This window comes from Psammomys obesus, unplaced genomic scaffold (assembly GCF_907164565.1).
Source record: "Psammomys obesus unplaced genomic scaffold, mPsaObe1.curated_primary_1811, whole genome shotgun sequence".
Taxonomy (NCBI): domain Eukaryota; kingdom Metazoa; phylum Chordata; class Mammalia; order Rodentia; family Muridae; genus Psammomys; species Psammomys obesus.
In genome coordinates, this window is record NW_026594263.1 from 844,517 (window position 1) to 865,555 (window position 21,039).

The 21,039-nt window shown below is 36.8% G+C and overlaps 1 protein-coding gene across 2 annotated transcripts in view; it reads right to left on the reverse strand.

Moving 5' to 3' along the window:
* Positions 1–5,137: 5,137 nt before the first annotated feature.
* Positions 5,138–21,039, reverse strand: part of Rbm41 (RNA binding motif protein 41) — a 60,174-nt gene continuing 44,272 nt past the window's right edge. The window contains exons 6-7 of one of the 2 annotated variants that reach the window (XM_055618382.1): positions 13,103–13,178; positions 5,138–11,628 (exon numbers count right to left, since the gene is read on the reverse strand). In XM_055618382.1, the coding sequence (XP_055474357.1) occupies positions 11,462–11,628; positions 13,103–13,178 (243 nt within the window). In that variant the 3' untranslated portion in view covers positions 5,138–11,461. Of the gene's footprint in view, positions 11,629–13,102; positions 13,251–21,039 lie in introns of both variants that reach the window. The other variant, XM_055618381.1, reaches the window with a different exon arrangement.

A 21,039-nucleotide genomic window follows, 5' to 3' on the forward strand; every position in this document is an offset into this window, starting at 1 on the left:
TATATAACCATGTGTGTATACTATCGAGACTCTTGGCAATATTCAGTGTCACCAATCTCCTGTTTGAGACAAGGTATGGTTATGTAGCTTTGACATGAAACTCACTATGCAAATATGGGTCCCCTTAAATTTGTGGCAATTCCCCTGCTTTTGTCTCCCAGAATGCCACCATACCCCATTGGTGTCATCAGTCTTTATATTCGATGTTCTGAAACTTTGACTTGGAATGGACAGGAGCTCCACAAGGAGAGCAACAGAACCAAAGAATCAGGGCACAGGTGTCTTTTCTGAGACTGATACTCCAACCAAGGACCATTCATGGAGATAACCTAGAACCCCTGCTCAAATATAGCCCATGGCATCTCAGTGTTCAAGTGGATTCCCTAGTAATGAGATCAGGGACTGTCTGGGACATGAAGTCAGGGGCTGGCTCTTTGATCACTTCCTCCCTGTGATGGGGGAGAAGTCTTACTGGGCCACAGAGGAAGACAATGCAGCCAGTCCTGATGAGACCTGATAGGCTAGGGTCAAATGGAAGGGGAGGAGACCTTCCCTATCAGTGGACTGGGAGAGGGGCATAGGAGAAGAGGGAGGGAGGATGGGATTGGGGGGAGTAAGTGAGGGGGCTAGAGATGGGATACAATGTGAATAAACTGTAATTAATAAAAAATTTATTAAAAAACAATCACATAGTATCTAGCTCTTGGTTTCTAATTCTCCAATTAAAGAAAGCATGGGCCCATGAAAAAAAAAAAGATGATTATTTCCTGGAATAGGGAAAGTATCAGATGATTCTAGAAAGCTTGTGGCGTGAGAAATTCAGAGGTTTGGGGGTAGGTGGAAAAAGGACATGTCAAAATGACAGAAGAAAACACCTGATGGAACTCCAAATGGTCAAAGAAAAAAGTTTCATCAACAAAATTATATTGATTTTAGGACATAAGCTACTGAGTCTATTCCAGTAAGAATAAAGGTAAAGAAATAGAAGCTATGCTGTCTTTATAGAAAGCTGAAGCTCAATGACTCTAAAGGAATTAAAGAACTAAGAAAGCAGTTGCAGAGACTCAAAGCCAAACTTTGGACAGAGAACAGGGAGTTTTAGGGAAGAAGGAGGATATAGAAGGACCCATAGGAGACATGAGCCCCACAAGGAGACCAACAAAGAAAAACAAAAAAGAATGCTGGGCCCAGGGTAGCCTGTAGAGAATTATGCATCAACCACGGACCATGCATAGAGGGGACCTAGACCCCTTGCCCAGATGTAGCACATAGACAGCTCAGTCTCCATATGGGTCCCTTAATAAGGGAAGAAACAGTCTCTGACACGAACTCAATTGCCTGTTCCTTGATCACTTTCCCTTGGTGGAGCGACCTAGCCAGCCCACAGAGGAAGAGGATCCAGACAGTCTTGATGGGACCTGATATGCTAGGGTCAGACAGTAGGGGAGGAGGACTTCCCTGTCTGTGGACTAGGGAAGAGGGACATAGGGGGGAGAGGGAGGAAGAGTGGGATTGGGAGATGAGGGAAGGGGCTACAACTGGGATACAAAGTGAATAAATAATAATAATAATAATAATAATAATAATAATAATAATAATAATAGAAAAAAAAGAACTAGGAAAGCACTGCCACAGCTGGTAAAGATACTTAAAAAATCTTTTTGTTGAATTTTATTTTTGTCAATGTGATAATATGTATAGGTGTGTCCTTTATGCGGTCATTAAGTCCTGAATGTGAAATCATGTAAAAAGGAATTTAAGACCTTGCAAAAGAAGTTTGATGGATTTGTCTCCTTCCTTTCAATTTTTGTCCTTCTCTACACGGTACCATTAGAGAAGCCAGAGTTATTCTCCTCTACAGAATACAGACATCAGATGTAGAAGAAAACAGGGAACAGGAAGGAGGCTACCACAGAAGGCCTCTGAAAGATTCTACCCAGCAGATGCTGAGACTCACAGCCAAACTCTGGGCAGAGTGCAGGGAATCCTCTAAAGTAGGGGGAGATCAAAAGACCTGGAGCTCCACAGGAGAGAAAAAAATCTGGGCACAGGGGTCTTTTCTGAGACTGATAATACAACCAAGGACCATGTATACAAATAACCTAGACCCCCTTGCTCAGATGTATGCCATGGCAACTCAGCCTCCAAGTGAGTTCCTTAGTAAGGGGAGCAGTGGCTGGTTCTTTGATCACCACCCCCTGAGGGGGTGGGGCAGCTTTACCAGGCAAAAGAGGAAGACAATGCAGTCAATCCTGATGAGACCTGATAGGTTTGAGTCAGAGGGAAGGGGAGGAGGACCTCCCCTATCACTGGACTTGGGGAAGGGCACGGGAGAAGAATGAGGGAGGGTGGGATTGGGAGGGAATGAGGGAGGAGGCTATAGCTGGGATACAAAGTGAATAAATTGTAATAAAAATAAAATTTAAAAAAGCAGAATACAGAAACAAGTCATAATTTTGAGTGCAGAGAGAACCTTCACTAGAAATCAAACCTGTTGGTGCCATAATCTTGGACTTCCCAATGTTCCAGAACAATGAGAGAGAAAAAACAAAACAAAACAAAACAAAACAAAAAACCCCTCTATGTTCTGTATAGGATGACTTGTAACTGATCTCCTTGTATGACACACGAACAAGGACAAAAGATCACTTCTGTGGTTTATTAACAAAAATGCAAAACTTCACCTAAATATGAGAAAATATCTGACAAAACCCAGTTAGAGCAATATATGGAGGTAGATGTGTTCCAATCCAGTACTTAAGAGGCTGAGGCAGGAGTATCTTCAATTTGAGACTAGTGTAAGCTACACAGCAAAGCTTTGTATGAAAACACACACACACACACACACACACAGAAAGAGTAAATCAAACAACTCAGTTAAGGAAACTTCATTGTTGTCACTTATATTTGCTTCACTATGTATTTTTTATCCACTTTGAAATTTTACTATTGATTTGACATATAGTTGTTGTATTTGCAAATCTTGTCAACCTGAAAGACTTCTACTTAGTTTATTAAATCCCACATTTGGGGTGTTTCATGTGAGAGTATTTCCAGATACAAGTATGTGTGTCAAACAAGGGAGGAGGACCAACTATAAAAATGTGACGAGCTTGGGTCGAACAAATGCTAGAGGAGGACGCATGCCAGAGCACTCTGTCTTTCTGCTTCCTGGCCACTATGAAGCATACAGCTTTGCTCTGTCACCTGTATCTCATTATCTGCCTTACCTATGGTCCCAAAGCAACCCTACCAGCCAACCATGGGATAAATCCTGCATTCGGAGGAACAATAAATCTTTCTTTAAATGGTTTATCTCAGGTATTTGTGGAAACAAAAGGTTTGGCTTAATACTCTTCTCCGTTCTTGGTAGGTTCAGTGTTCATGGTTACAGTTATCAGCAGTCAACAAAGTCCAGGATTATTAGATGGAAAATCCTAGAAATTGGTGACACATATATTTAAACTTCAGCCTCTTCTGAATACTGTGATGAAATTTCATGACATTCTACTGACTAGAATCTACTCCATTCTGCCCATATCACATAGGGAATGCGATTTAATCCTTTGTCCAGTGTATCCACATTATATATGCTACCCACCCAGCTAGTCACTTAGAAGTCATCTCAGCTATCAGCTTATCACAGTACTCATATTTAAGTAAGCTTATCCACAGATTATGGGGGCACACATTAAATTTGTATATGGCAATGTTCAGGGTATATAGGAGAAAAACAAAATCCAGTAGATAGAGGGTTTGGTATTTTCCAGTGACTTACTAAAATAAATATTGTATTGTAAAAGATATTAGTTTTTGGAACAACAGATTTCCTAGTTTTTAATGGCAAAACTGTGTATGCATATACAGATTTTTTTTTTTAAAGAAAAGCTATTTGTAGCATAGGCTGGCTTGTAACTCACCACATACCTCAGGTTAGCCTTTAATTGTCAGCAATCCTGCTGTCTGGTCCTGAGTGCATGTACTATATCTGGTTCAGATTTTTTAAATTAATTTTTATTTTTTCATATTAATCAGGTTATTTGTATCTAGCTGTAGCCCTCTCTCATTCCCTCCCAATCCCACCCTCCCTCCTTCATCTCCTCCCTGCCCCTTTCCAAAGTCCACTGTTAGGGGTGGTCCTCCTCCCCTTTCATCTGACCCTAGCTTATCAGGTATCTTCAGGATTGGTTGCCATGTCCTCCTCTGTGGCCTAGCAGGACTGCTCCTCCCTCAGGGGTGGGGGAGGGAGATAAAGGAGCCAGTCATTGAGTTCATGTCAGAAATAGTTCATGTTCCCCTTACTATGGAAACCCACTTGGTTACTGAGCTACCATGTGCTACATCCGAGCAGGGGTTCTAGGTTATATCCATACATGGTCTTTGGTTGGAGAAACAGTCTCATAGAGGGCCCCTGTGCCCTGATATATTTTGTTCTTGTGGAACTCCTGTCCTCTCCCAGTCATATTAACTCTCCTTTATATCGTATAATTCCCTGCACTCTGCCGAAGGTTTGGTTATGAGTTTTAGTTATGAGTCTTGGTTTGATTCGCTGCTGGGTAGAGTCTTTCAGATTTTTTAAATTTACATTTTAGACAGTACAGGGGTTTGAACCTAGGGCCTCATGCATGAAAAACAAGTGCAATACTCCTAAGTTACAGAGATTTGTGATTTGTAGAAGATTAACTGTCATGGGCTCACATATTAGAATACTTGATCCTTAGCTTGTGACCCTATTTGGCAAGGATTAGGGGGTGTGGCTTTAAAGAGGATGTGCTCCCCTGGGGGCCCAGTCTGCCTCTTTGCTTCCTGTTCATAAATCAGGATGTGAGTTCTCAGCTACTGTGTCAGTGCCATTCCTTCCTGCCTGTTGCTATGCTCCCTGCCATAATGGTGATGGACTCCTATCTCTCTGGAACTGTGAGTTTTAAATAGACCCTTCCTTCTGTAAGTTACTTTGGTTATGGTGTTTGTCACAGCAATAGAAAAGGAACTAATAAAAGATTTTAATTTAGTAGCATGGGCTCACCTGTGAGAAGCAAGAGAAATAGAGCGGCTTTGGCCTTTTTTCAGGAGTAATCAGAGATCACAAATATTTACACTAGTTAATAAAATGACTCTTTCCAAATCTCTATTTCATTAAAAATTGCTTTTATTTTTAAAAATCCACACATTAAAATTCATTCTTTTGGTGTATAATTCTGAGTTTTAACAAAAACCATACACATAGTAACTACAAACAACATACAGAAAGTTCCCATTATTAAAAAAAAAATCCCTTGTGCGAACACTTGATAGCTACTGGTTTTTCGGCCTTATTGCTTCACCCTTTCTGAAAATCACACAAGTAAATATAACAGTAAGCAGCCATTTGAGTTTGACATCTTCTACTTAGTAAAATACTTATGATTTATCTAAGTTGTTAATATATGGTTCCTCAGTTTTTATTGCTGAGTAGAATTTTGTTGTCTGGATATACCAGTTTCTATATCTCTGCACCAGTTGAAAGGTCTCCTCTATTATATTTTCTCCATTTTTAAGTGGTCTTTAGGTCTAATAATGAGGAGGTAAGGTTTCCCACCTGAGAGGAAGCAGTCCCTTTTGGGAAACCTGGCTGAGAAGTATGTCCAGGGTAACATGTTCAAGAGGCTGTAACTAGATTTCACTTCTCATCGCTTAAACTCTTTCAAAAATTGGAGCATTAATCATGTGAGCAATAGAGAAAATGAACAGAAGTTTGTCCTGAGTAAAGTCAGAAATCCTCAGAGTAGGTCTGACAAATATTCTGGAAGCCAAGTGTTTGTAAGAATATTTTAAAAATTACTTTTTTAAAAAAATAGTGAAAAAGGTAAAAAACCACTCCAAATCACACCACCTAAAAATGTTCACAAGGTGAAGATATTTTTTTAGCTTGTATTGACCCACTTCCAGGTTTACAGCCTGTATATACATTACCTATTTCTTTTCTACATTTGTTTGAAATTATCTCTACAAATTATATACATGAACTATTTGCTTAAATTGTGTCCTTACTATACACACATCTTATACATACATACATCTTACTCTATAACTTATAAAATCTTAGATATGAGTACAAGTCACAAAATATTCTTAGGTATAATCTATTGTTTGAAAGGCTTCATAGTATCCTACTAAATGAGTATGTGACATAAGTCATAAGCCACTCATGTTGACAGATGGGTATTTGGATCATCTCCAATTTCCTGTTTTGTTTTTGAGTTTCACTGAGATTTAATTAACATACCACAAAATTTACCCACTTGATATATTTATTGTTATACAACCATTAAGGTAATTTATGAACATTTCATCAGCTAGTAAAGAACTCCTATCCACTCTAGTTTTCCCTGCTTATCATTTACTGCTATATATGTATGTATTTTATATGTATGCATGCATATATATACATATATATACAGATATACCAATTACAGATGCTACATATACATGGAATTCTAGAATTTGTCATCATTAGCGACTGGTTTCTATGACTGAATAAATTCTCAGGGTTCCTCCATGTTGTAGGATTATTTCTCAGAAGTGTTTTTATTTTTAAAAAAAGCTTGTGAATAAATTGGATTTCTGTTTTATTAAACATTCAGTAGTATTCTAGAATTGAAATAAAAAGCAACTTAAGTATGGGTATCTTTGTGGGTATCTGTCCTGTTACTTATTTAATCTATTAGTTATAAGGTCTACTCTGACTTCCTATATTTTGTTCTTTCTAGAAATTTGTTCATTTTGGGTAAGTAAATTTATTGCCACAAGTATAATAGTATTCCCTCATACATCTCTTATTTTTCAAAGGTCAGTAGTAATAGACTTTCCTCTCTTTATCATTTTAATAATTATAGTCTACCAATTCCTGCTATATCTAGCAAAAGTTTGCTACTTTCTTACTTGGATTCATTGCTTTTCCTCTGTTGTTTTTCACTTTCCCATTTTCTCTTTATTGTTATTATTATCATTAACTACAATTTATTAACTTTGTATCCTGGCTGTTGCCTCCTCCCACATCTCCTCCTGGTTCCACCTTCCCTCCCTCTTTCCCCCACCTATGTCCCTCCCTTAGTCCACTGAAAGGGTAGGTCCTCCTCCCCTACTATCTGATCCTAGCTGATCAGGTCTCATCAGGACTATCTGGATTATCTTTCTCTGTGGCCTACTTAGGCCACCTCACCAGAGGGAGGTGATCAAAGAGGTGGCCACTGAGTCCATGTAAGACACTGTCCCTGCTCCCCTTACTAGTAAACTCACTTGGAGACTGAGCTGCCATGGGCTACATCTGAGCAGGGGGTCCAAGTCTTCTCCATGCATGGTCCTTGGCTGATTCATCAGTCTCTGCAGGACCCCCTGAGCCCAGATTTTTTGGCTCTCTTGGTCTCCTTGTGGAGCTCCTGTTCCTCTAGGTCTATCTCCCCTTCTTCCATAAGATTCCTTGCACTCTGCCCAAAGTTTGGCTGAGTCTTAGCCTCTGCTTCGATACCCTGCTGGGTAGTCTTTCAGAGGCCCTCTGTAGAAGGCTCCCGTCCTGTTCTCTGTCTTCTTCCACTTCAGATGTCTATCCTATTTGCCCTTCTGAATGAGGATTAAGCTTCTTCCCTAGGGTCCTTCCTCCTTGTTGTTTAGCTTCTTTAGGACTATAAATTTTAATGGGTTTGTCCTATATTACATGACTAATATCCTCCTATAAGTAAGTATTTGCCATGTGTGTCTTTCTGCTTCTGGGTTACCTCATTCAGGATGATCTTTTCTAGTTTCCACCATTTGCCTGCAAATTTCTTGGTTTCCTTGTTTTAAACTGCTGAGTAGTATTCCATTGTGTAAAAGTACCACAATTTCTGTATCCATTCTTCAGTTGAGGGACATCTGGGTTGTTTCCTGATTCTGGCTAATACAAATAAAGCTGCGATGAACATGGTTGAGCACCTTTTGGATATATGCCCAGGAATGGTATAGCTAGGTCTTGAGGTATTGCTATTCCCAGTTTTCTGAGAAAGCTCCAGATTGATTTCAAAAGTGGTTGTGCAATTTTACATTCCCACCAGCAATGGAGAAGGCTTCCCCTTTCTCCACATCCTCTCCAGCATATGCCTGTGCTGTTGGTGTTCTCTTCTACTCTCCCATATATTTTGCATGTTTTCCCATTTTTCTATTTGTTCTAGATATAGTTTGCTATTATTTTCCTACAGCTTAAGATATAAACTGAATTACTATTAAATGATCTTTCTTCTCATTAAGTAGAAATATTTCCCACATAGAAAAAGGTGGTTGTGAACAACCTAATGTCAGTGCTCAGAATCAAACTTAGCTCCTCTGTAAGAGCAGCCAGCACTCTTGTATACTGAGCCATTTTTGCAGCCCTTCTTTTCTGTTTCTTTATTGACCTATCTGCTATGAAGTGTCATTAATTTTCACTTTTTCATGAGTTTCACAATTTATTGTGAGTGATTTGTAACTTCCTTCTACATGGTCAGAGAATATGTCTTACTTCAGTCTATTTGTATTATTAATAACTGTTTCGTGGTTCAGCTCATGATCTAGCCTAAAGATGTTTCATGTGCATGGGATGAAAATATATATTTTAGTGTTCTAGGGTAGTATGTTCTATAGCTATCTCTCAGATCTATTTGGCTTACAGTGTTGAAGCAGTCTGCTTTGTTGTTTCTCATCTATGTAGCACTTTTATTAGAAAGGGGACACTTTTTTGAGAGTTGTCTATTTCTCCTTTCATTCTTTACTTTGTTACCTTGTTTTAGGTTATTTTGGGGCTCTATTGTCAAGAAAATGTGATTAAAATTGTTACAACTTAAAAGATCGATCTTTTAAACAACAACAAAAAATGGATTTTTATCTCTAGTATTTTTGTTTCCTTATTTCATACTTGGGTGTATGGCAGCTATGCAGGCTATTTCTACATGTTACAGGGCTAACAATACATTATAATTATCACTTAACATACTTCTGTACATTCAAGAAGCTGAATTATCTTTATAGACTTGTAGAATGTTGGCATCTTATTTCTCTTTTATTTTTTTCCCATAGATTTATGCTATTTTTAAATAAAATACAGCATTAACAGGACTTTGTGTCCTATTAATGGCAAATACATTGACTTTTATGTTATAGCAAATACAATGCAACTATGTGCAACTTAATGTAACTTTTAAATAGAAAGTAACAGAACTATAACACTGGGGAGGTAGAGGAGAGAAGATTTCTGAGTTTGATGCTAGTCTGGTCTACAGACCCGGATGTAGGACAGCCAGGGTTACACAGAGAAACCCTAACTCAATAAAACCGAGAAAGAGAGAGAGAGGGAGAGGGATGAGAGGGAGAGGGATGAGAGGGAGAGGGAGAGGGAGAGGGAGAGGGAGAGGGAGAGGGAGAGGGAGAGGTGTAGTGGTACATGTCTTTAATCCCAGCACTCAGGAGGCAGAGGCAGGCAGATTTCTGTGAGTTTGAGACCAGCCTGGTCTACAGAGTGATCAAGGGCAGCCCAGCCAAGGCTACACAGACAAACTGTCTCAGAAAACACACAAAAAAGAAAGATTAGTTTAGTTAACAGAATAAGAAAAAAAGAATTCAAGGTTTTCTTTTACAGTCACACAATCACCTTTGTCTATGTTCTATGTGTAGATTCAAATTATTCTTTAAGGTTACTTGCTTTCAGCTTGACAAAGGTACTTTTTCATGTCTTGTGTGATCTGCTGGCAACAAATTCTCCAGCTTTTAAAATTAGGTGGGCAATTTCTAAGATCGCATTTGTGTCACTTTTTCTTGGTTTTGGTTTTTGAACCAGGGTCCACTGTTTTACACAAACTGGTTCTGAATCAGGGTGCAATGCCTGCCTCAGCCTCCTGAATAGTTGAAAGCACAAGAACATGCCTAGGCGACCATTCTTATTTCTGACAAGAAGCTGTTAATCTAGTTAGAGTTACATGACAAATAACCCTTCAGCTTTCTTGGGTTACTGTCATTATTTTCTATGTCTCCTGAGTTATAGCATTTTATTATAATGTAGCTGAGGTTTTGTATGGCTTTTGGATTGGCTCTACCTTTTTTATTTAATTTGAAGTATGTATAGCCAGTATTTCTTGAAGTTTTAAAAATATTTATCTGTTTATGTGTATGTGTGTGTTTGTGTGCCTGTATATGTGTGAATATGCTTGCCATAGTATATACTTCTGGACATTAGAGACAACTTACTGGAATTCTTTCCTTCTAGCATGTATTTGAACTCAGGTCTTCCTGTTTATTGGTGAATGCCTTCACCCACTAAGACATTTTGCTAGTCCTCTGGTAGTATTTTTATGCTTCTTTCTTCCTTTTAAATGGAATTCTTTTTATATGTTGTTTGATATCCTTAAGAGAGTTTCCTACATTTCCTTAATCTTTTCCCTTGTTCCTTACTTTGGATAATATAATCTCATTTAACCCTTACTCAGTGAGGTAAATAGCAATATTACTTTTTATAGATGAGACAAATGAGGCTCACATTAAGTGTCTTTCTAAGTTCAAGGTGGTAAACATGAGAGATTATGAGGGTCCACAGGTCTGACTCCAAAGCTGGCACTATGTCTATACCATATTATGTTTCTTTTCTTCAACAACTATAAACAAATCATTAGGGGATTTGAGGCAGGGCTTTTGTTCTAAAGAACTTTCTTTCCATGTCCCTTTAGTATTTTTTGCTATTTCATTTCCTCTTAAAAGTTCATATAACTAATATTAACTAGGCAGGTACTCCATGTTTAATGTTTATTGTTTTGAATTCAATATTTTGGTTTAAAAGATGTCAGAATAACATATCTTTTTTAGGACTCTGAAAACTTAGTGTGGAAGAAATCATTAAATATGTTGATAAACTAATGAATCTACCTATTTAATAACTGTTGAAAGTTCTGACAAAACATAAGTGAGTTCTAGTAAATAAATATTTTAACACTGGATTAGTTTTAAAACTTTGCATTCAGGGAACAGTCCTAGAAATGGTGTTATCTCTAGGACTAAACACTGAAGACTGCAAAAATGTTAAAGAATTTTCGGAGTCTTCAGGAACAATCCTATGTAATATATCCCGAGAATTAAAGGTTTTCACATGATCTTAATACTCAGGCTACTATATGTCCTATATAATGTTTGATTATTTTATTTAACAATGAGGATATTGTTAATTTAAAATAATGTTTTCATATATGATACCGTATTTAATTATAGAAAAAATTTTTACTAATTTTCTCCAAATGCTGAAAGCCACTGTCCTAATTACTGTCTTTCTGATATTTCCTCCTTAATTTTAAAGAAATTGGATATAAATATCTCCTAGATCTAAGATTATGATAAAAAATATCATCTGAGTGTGTGTTTACATACATATATACATACATACATATATGCGTACATATCCAAATATGTCTGTGTAGGTAGATGTGGCTTTCTAGCTACCATTGGTTTCTGTACTGTTTTCTGTAGCAGATGTTATAAGGGAAGCACCCTGAACAGCTGACTGTTGCTTTTTGTTTTTTCCAAACTGTATCACCAGTATTTTCCCATGGAGTTTATATCCATTTATTTGATGCAATGCTTGCCATGCTATGTCTTTATCTGGAAAAAAATAAGAAAAATGCACCGAATTACATAGAGCTTAATCACTCAATTATATTATAAGTTTAATTTTAACTAAACTTATATTTAAGCTTAATTACAAGTATAAAAATCATACTGTTTGATGTTTTTATCTTACCCACAATCCCCATCTGTATATGTTAGCAAGATTAAATTAATGGGTAATAAAAATAATGACAAAAGATACTCAAAATATTTGATTCAAAGACACAGAAGAAATAAGGATACATAGGGAATATACTGAAGAAATATAAGTTAAACCTAATTATAAACATGCCTCTACCTTAGAGAAGAAAATTTTTCAAAATTGTTACACAAATACAAGAAGTTACATTACCAAACATACTTAGCTACTTTCTTTTTCCTTTTAGAGAGAAAGCGGTTGTGGGAAATCCTACTGGGATAATGAATTTTTCTTGCACGTATATGGAAAATTTGTGTGTGAGAAAATACATAGCAGGAATATTCAACATATGAGTCTCAGAGACTCTAAGTAAGAAATAAGGATGGGGTAGATTTTGGACTACAGGCTATGGAATTATAAGTAAATAATACCATTAGACTGAGATCATTTTGTCTCAGATATACCCTGAAGTTTCAAGTGTGTACTATACCTGTTAGGATTACTGAACTAGCTACAAATTATGAGGTATAAAGCTGGGATATGGCTCTGTTAGCAAAATGCTTGCCATGAAGGCATGAGGACTTTGCTCAGATCCCTGGTACCCATATAAAATTCCAGGTATTGAAGTATACATTGGTAACCCTAGACGTAGGAAGGAGTTCCTGTAGCTGACTGGCTAAACAGCCTAGCCACATCAATGATCTCTCAGTTCAGTGAGAACATGAAGATGGAAGAGCAACTGAGGAAGACAATGTATACATGCATAAAATGCATATACACAAGTGCACATACACACACACATGAACATATATACACATAAAATTTACAAACATATGTATATATACTAACAAAAATGACTAATATAAATATGCACTGACATGCAAGTGATATTTGGCAGAATGTATCATCTTCCAATAATTATGAATTGCTAATGACTTAATTCATTAACTTAGAATTACTTAATCCTAAAGAAATAGGGCATAAGACAAATATGTCTTCTGATCACAATACCAACACAATAACTATGAATAATTCTATTATAACATAGAGTAGAAACAGTACTGTAAACAAAAGAAAATAAGTATTGGTAAGGTAGGAAGGAAAAGTCAAAAAAGAGGCAAACTGAGGTCACCAGGGTAAGGTGGTTATGTAGTATCCACAGAGAAGAGGAAGTAAGTATAGGAAGGAGTATCTAGGAATACTAGAAATATATTTTCCTTACTGGCCCCCCTTTCATGTGCTAAGGCTACATCAAATTCAGCAAGGTAATATGGAGTTTTTCATGAACTGATGCTGCACTGGAGTGATTACCTAGATGAAGTTACTTACTAGGAAAGGTGATGAAAGCCTGTCCCCTCATGCGTCCTGTCATCATTTGGAAATGAATGGGTGGTCCCTTTTTCTCCTGGAACCGAGCAAATAATGAGATAAGGTCCTTTTCTTTCACCCGAGGACTAAGGTTCTTCAGATATAGCACCTAATACAAATTGAAAAAGTAACAAATATATCTCAGAACGAAAGCAACTTTTTCATTATGGTTTGAATTACTTTCAGATAAAGGTGGGAGACTGAACATTCATCTGATGTTACTCGCTCCAGAAAATTCTGAAACTACAGGGTCTGAAACAGTAAGGTCAGTAAGAACAGAGAAAGAAAGTAATAGCAACAGTATTCTGGATGATATAAAATAAACAAGTAAGTAGAAACTAGACACACCAAAGAAGGTACAATATCAAACTCATAGGGTGGAAAAATCCAAGAACATATTCAGTCTTCTTCAAAAGTCAGATGTGGGCTACGGAGTACAAAGGCTTGCTACACTAACATGAAGACCTGATTTTAAATCCCTGGTATCTATGTAAAAAGCTGGTTGGATGTCTAGAGCTGGATGGACAGCCAGTCTAGCCAGTTGGTGATTTCTCAATTCAGTGAGACCTTTTCTCAAAAAAATAAGGTGGAGAGCATTAGAGGAAGACAATGAGAAATTGACTTCTGGCCCCTATATATGTGCATGTACACACGCATGTGCGCGCGCACACACACACACACACACACACACACACACAAATAAAAATTTAAAAAGTCAGCGCAGTGGTGAAAACCTATAGTTCTACCAATTAGGAAGGCTGAGTTGGGACAAGAGTCCAGTCTGGGTTACATAGTGATATCCTGTTTAAAAATTGAATAAATATATAAAAACAAAAATAAGTAAGACAGAAGACATGCACAAACAGTTCTAGAATTGATAGCTTTGGAGGGCTGCAGAAATAGATATGATTAGATAAGGTTAAAATGAGGATGGTAAGTTGAAAGCAGTTGTAAGTTGAATTAGATCTTTACCCCTTCCACATTTATAGTACTGGGTGAGGGCAACTCACCAACCCTGGTCGAATATTGAAGGTTAATTGTCAGAAAATGCGGAATGTCTTGTACAGCTGAGGTCAAGAGTAGTGTTTTTGAAAGCAAGGGCACTGAAAACATAATCTAGACAAAATACACATCAGGAACACTGATGATCTGGCCACCATTCTTCTAGTAGAACACTGGTAGTTCTTTTGCAAGAGACCCCAGAAGCAGTCTCCTCTATGGAAACTAAGCCCGAGGAAAGATAAAAATACTAATTTGGAGTAGGAAAATTCTCCAACAAATGATCCAAGCTGTTTTGTTATTGTCATTTGGCGACAGTCTCACTATATACCCCAGGCTGGCCTAGAACTCACAATTCCTGCTTCAGCCTCCTGAGTGTTGGGATTATAAAACATCACCTTAAATTCAAAGTACATAATTGCCATCATCTCAGGGCTGATGAACAACTTGCATTCCTTACTCAGAAATAACAACAGGGATTTTAGGGACATGAGAAAGGCTTTTAATGTGAAGTCAAAAAAACAGGGGCAAAAAAGCAAATGAGAGAAAACAGAGACCAAGAAAAAAACAACTAAAAAAGAAGAAGAAAAAAAAAAAAACTTGTGACTAATACACTCAGGAAAATATTCTATCAATTAGTAAGAGGATGTTATTGAAATTTTAAAAGATCAAAATAATATCTTATGTTATTTAACTTATATATTGTCAGCTTAAAACATCATTTTATTTATAGTAACCACAAAGAAAATACATAGAATGAGAAAGGAAATGTCCAGCAACAGATAAAGAAAAGGTAGTACATACATAGACTAGAATATTATTTAATCTTGCTTTCTTTTTCTTTCTTTTCTTCCTTCCTTTCTCTTCTCTTCTCTTCTCTTTTCTCTTCTCTCTCTCTCTTCACTTTGTATCCCAGCTGTGGTCCCCTCAATTTCTTCCCAATCCTATCCTCCCTCCCTCTTTTCTCACCTTATGCCCCTAGTCCACTGATAGGAAAGGTCCTCCTCCCCTTCTATCAGTACCTAGCCTATCAGGTCTCATCAGGGTTGGTTGCACCATCTTCCTCTGAGGCCTGGCATGCACCCCTCAGGGGCAGGTGATCAAAGAGCTGGCCACTGAGTTCATGTCAGAGACAGCCCTTGTTCCTCTTACCAGGGAACAAACTTGGAAACTGAGCAGGGAGTCTAGGTCTTCTCCATGCCTGGTTCCTGGTTGAAATATCAGTTTCTGCAGGAGACCATGGGCCCAGGTATTTTGTCTCTGTTCTTCTCCTTGTGGAGTTCCTGCCCCCCTAGGTCTTTCTTCCCCCCTCTTCTTCCATAAGGTTTCTGGCACTCTGCCCAAAGTTTGGTTATGAGTCTCAGTATCTCCTTCGATACCCTGGTGGGTAGAGACTTTCAGACTCTGTGGAAGGTTCCAGTCCTGTTCCTTGTCTTCTCCTTGTGATGTCTATCTTGTTTGCCCTTCTGGGTGAAGTTTCAGCCTCCTCCCTAGGGTCCTCCTTTGTTGTTTAGCTTATTTAGGACTATAGATTTTAGTATGTTTATTGTATATTATATGGCTAATATCCACTTATAAGTAAGTATATACCATATGTGTCTTTCTGCTTCTGGGATACCTCACTCAGGATGATCTTTTCTAGTTCCCACCATTTACCTGCAAATTTCACGATTTTCTTGTTTTTTAATAGCTGAGTAGTATTCCATTGTGTAAATGTACCACAATTTCTGTATCCATTTCTTAACTGAGGGACATCTGGGTTGTTTCCAGCTTCTGGCTATTACAAATAGAGCTGCTATGAACATGGCTGAGCAAATGTCCTTATTGTATAGTTGAGCATATTTTGGATATGTGCTAGGAGTGGTGTAGCTGGATCTTGAGATAGCACTAGTCTTAATTATCTGAGAAAGAGCCAGACTGATTTCCAAAGTGGTTGTACAAGTTTACATTCCCAGCAGCAATGGAGGAGGGTTCTCCTTTCTCCACACCTTCTCTAGCATGCATCATCCCTTGAGTTTTTGATCTTAGGCATTCTGCTAGATGTGAGGTGGAATCCTGGGGTCAGTCTGATTTGCAATTCTGGGATGACTAAGGATGTTGAGCATTTCTTTAAGTGTTTCTCTGCCACTCAATAATAAACCATGGCTTACTCTTTTTTGAGGTAAAAGTTGTTTTTCATTAACACTATTATATGCTATGACACAGACATTTAGTACATGTCAAATGACAGAAGGACAAATATTACATCATTTTAATCAGACAAAGTATTTAAGTAGTTCAACTCATTGAAGATACAAGTATAATGGTGATAAGTTATTGAGGCTGGAAACGGGAAATGAGAGCATTGCTTCTGTCATAGAAGATGAGAAGCCCTACAAGCCTGCTTGTACAAGAAACACTATGCTAAAGCCAACAATAGTGTTTTGGATACCTAAATTTTTCTTAGGAATGTAGTTCCAATGTAATCTTTAAACATAATACAAAAAAAGATTGGAAGATGAAAAAATAATCATTTAAAATATTTTTAGCTAAAGCTAAAGAGTAATTTTTTAAGTTAGAAAAGAGTTCACAGTACAACAGAAAAGACAACAGCTAGGAAATGACGGATATAGTCACTGAAAAACATTAATCATTAAAATTTCTAAGTAGTAGACTCTTTAGCTCTAACACACAGGAATGATTGAGACTTAATGAGCAGTAGATGGCCCACACAAAATAAACTCAATGGTACTTTTGTAAATTTTTGTCTCATAGTTCTTTGTCTGGGCATATACAAAAAAATCTTGGCAGTCTTTTGCTTACATATTATAGTTTCTGATCCTGTATTTTATGGGTTTGTTTTACATGTGGTGTGTATGTATGTGTGTGTGCGTGCATGCTTATGTCTTTTCTTTCCAGTTTTTCTACTCTAGTTTGCTTATTTGCCTGTTTGTTTTCTTTTATTTTTTATTTATTTTTTATTATTAGTTACATTTTATTAACTCTGTATCCCATCTGTATCCCGTTCCCTCATTCCCTCCCAATCCCACCCTCCCTCCCTCATCTCCACCGTGCCCCTTCCCAAGTCCACTGATAGGGGAGGACCTCCTCCCCTCTCATCTGACATTGTTTAATCAGGTATCTTCAGGACTGGCTGCAAAGTCCTCCTCTGTGGCCTAGCAGGGCTGCTCCTCCCTTTGGGAGTGGGGACGTCAAAGAGCCTGCCATTGAGTTCATGTCAGAAATAGTCCCTGTTCCCCTTACTAGGGAAACCCACGTGGTTACTGAGCTACCACGGGCTACATCCGAGCAGAGGTTCTAGGTTATATTCATACATGGTCTTTGGCTGGAGAAACAGTCTCATAGAAGACCCCTGTGCCCAGATATATTTGGTCCTTGTGGAGCTCCTATCCTTTCCACGTCATACTAACTCCCCTTTCTTTCGTTATGATTCCTTGCACTCTGCCAAAGGTTTGGTTATGAGTCTCAGCATCTGCTTTGATACACTGCTAGGTAGAGTCTTTCAGAGGCCCTTTGTGGTAGTCCTATTACTTTTTTTCTCCTACATCTAATGCCCATCCCATTTGTCTTTCTAAGTGAGGATTGATCATCTTACCCTGGGTCTTCTGTTTGTTTTCTAAAAAGAAAACAACAGTGGAGTTGGATGGGAGATGGAAAAGCATGCTCAAATACATAAAAAAATATTTTAAAAAATTACATTTAACAGGCTTAAAAAAAGATGTGTAAGAACAGATTAGAAGTTTTTCAGTAACTAGAAAAAACCCATATTGACTGTTCCTTTTGATAAACATAATTTTATTTTATAGTATTTAAAAATATTATTATTTTACAGGTTTGAGTGTTTTGTTTGCAGGTAATTCTATGTACCATGTGCATACACTGCCTGCAGAGACCAGAAGAGGACATAATATCTCTTGGAGCTGGAGTTACAGATTGTTCAGCCTGTGGATGCTGGGAATCAAATCTAGGTTCTCTGAAAGAACAGCCAATATTCTAATTGCTGAGCCATCTCCCCAGGCCCATAATAAAAAAAAATCTCTTAAAAATACAAAGGGCTTCTGGACAAGAAGTTCTCTGAGATCTTTTTTAGTTCCATGTTCTCTGCTACAAAAATATAAACACATACCTACATGTACAGATATATGCACATGTATATACAACATACACAACAAGAAGATATTGGGAGACCCTAAAACAGGGTAAACATACTCATGAAACAGAGTAACAGAAACTCCTGCTATCACTGTGTAATATGTTGTTTGATTGTATACTTTGAAGTTTATATACAGTTTTACGTTCTCTGCATTAATTTCTAGCCCTTTCAAAAAGCCTCGTAGATTTGACTTTAGTTTTAGAACAATTTTAGATTAACATAAAATGAAGAGTATGGTCCACATCCAGTTTCTGACTTAATATATTATTATGTTACATTCATTGTAATGAAACTACTGTTGTTATATTATGACTAACAGGAGTCCCTTGTTTATTTAGATTTCCTTAGTCACTACATGTCATTTTTCTGTTTAAGACATTATCTAGGATACTGTATTTATTTTAGTTGTCATGTAACTTTAAGTTTCTTTTGGTAATTTTTTAGATTGTCCTCATTTTTTTATGATCTTGAAAATCTTAGGAATCCTGGTCAGATTTTTTTCTTATATGATACTCCAATACTAGAATGTTTCTGTTGTTTTTCTTAACATTAGACTGTACTAATGAGCTATGAGTAAGAAAGCTATACCAGAAGAATTCCGTTTTGATCACACTATATCAAACAGACATACTGACAGTACTGATTTATGACAGGTGATGTTATTGGCTTTCATCACCTGGCTGAGGTAATGTTGGTCAAATTTCTCCATTACTTGCTTGTCTTCCTTTCCATACGGTAATCTTGGAAAACAAGTCAACACAGCCCACTCAAAACTAAGCATTGGGAAATTATGTTCCTAATATTCTTCTCTTCTTTGTTTACTTCCTCAATTCTTTAATTCTTAGCACCTGTATACAGACAGAGATTTTGAATCACTACTCAAAGTTAATTTGTTTAGTGAGTTGCAGAAATATTTGTAGCTTTGATTATTGGAGTTTTCCTTCAGTCCCTGTGTTTTATGTTGTTATTTTACTTTGGCTACAGAAAGATGTACAAGGCTAATAACCTTGTATATTTCCTGCCTGAATAACAGGAGCAGCCATTTATTTCTCCAAAAATCTCATTACACTTAGTAGAGAATGGTATTAGAAATAATCCATCCTGAGCAAGAGCAAGTTTGTTTCATTGGGGCCTGCTCAACTCAAAGAAGAAAGACATGTTCATACTAACCTGTGTTTAAACACACATAAATTCTTCTACATGTAAAGTAATTGTGTCGACATTAAGTTAAATATGAATCTACAGTGATGCATCCAAATTTAAGCTCGTACCACATGGATCATTTTTAACTCCCCCCACTCCATTTACTTATCTACAAATTCCAACAACGAGAACCTTAGCTTCTACTATCTGCCTATCATTTATTTAATAATGCATGTACAGCAGTATCAGTACTGCTAACCTGGAGACACAACCTTAGCAACCAGGGTGTGGTATTTATGTGCAGTTCCCATTTTTTGTTGGTCTTGCAGATTACACATTTCCAAAGCCACTTGGCTCAGCACCTCTCCCTTTAGTGAGACTGTCTTATATAATTGAAGTACAGAAAAACTCTTTTCATAATCTTTATTCTTTCCTGAAAGTCTATAGGCTCTTAAATGATTTCTAAATATCTGTACACATTAAGAATCTCTTTATACAATGTAGCTTTATATATGTTGTCCAAATGTAGAGGTTGCTTTCAGCATTTCAGTATAATGCAGAATAATTTTAATCTCTTGAAAAGGCCCTATACCTTTCACTTATTCTCTCCTTTCTCTAAAACTTTTGGTAATCAACTACCATTTTGATGCCTGCCATTCTGAATTTTCCATAATATTGCAGAATGAAATAATACAATGCTTTATTTTCTTGGTAGCATCTTTTATTTACTAATATGCATCTAAAGTTTGTATATGTCTTTATATGGTTTGATAGATCAGTCCTTTTGTTGGTGAATTATATTTCATTGCATCAATCTGCCAAAATGATCTTTATGTAGGACATTTTGATTGGCTCTAATATTTGACAATGCATACATACACACACAGGTTTTTCAAACAGTTGAATAAATAAGAGTAAATTTCTAGATTACAGGAAAAAACAATATTTTACTTTTAAAATATACTTTCAAACTGGCTTCCACACAGTTAATAGCATTTTATACCCCCCACTTTCAATTATTAAGTGTTTTTGTTGTTCTGCATCCTTGCCTGTATTTGGTATTGTCAGTTTTATCAGGGATTTTAGTCATTTCAGTGGGTGTTTAATAGTATCTCACTGTTTCATTTTGCAATTTTTTAAACAAGTAATGGTATGATTTTTTTTCCATAGGCTTGTTACATTATAATCTTCGCTGATAAACCAGCTAGTCTTACCCTTCAACCATTTTTAAAATTTATTTAAAATTTAATTTTTGTCAATTTTTAAAATTGATTTAAAATTTAATTATTGTCAAGTTTTAGGAGTTCTTTGTATATTCTAGATTTTTGTTAGATATGCATGTGTTTTGAACTATTTTTCTAATCTATGCTATGACTTTTGCATATTTTAACGTCTTTCAAAGAAAAAGTTTTTGTAATTTAAATAAAGTATACTTTATCAATTTTTTAATATAAAGTGTGCTTTGGGTGAAAAATAATCATCAAAGACAAAGCCACTTAGACCCCCCCCATTTTCTTCTAAATGTTTTGGAGTGTTTTATTAATGGATCTATGGCACATTTTCAAAAAGTTTTATGACGGAGGAAAGGTTTGTGTCTAGTTTT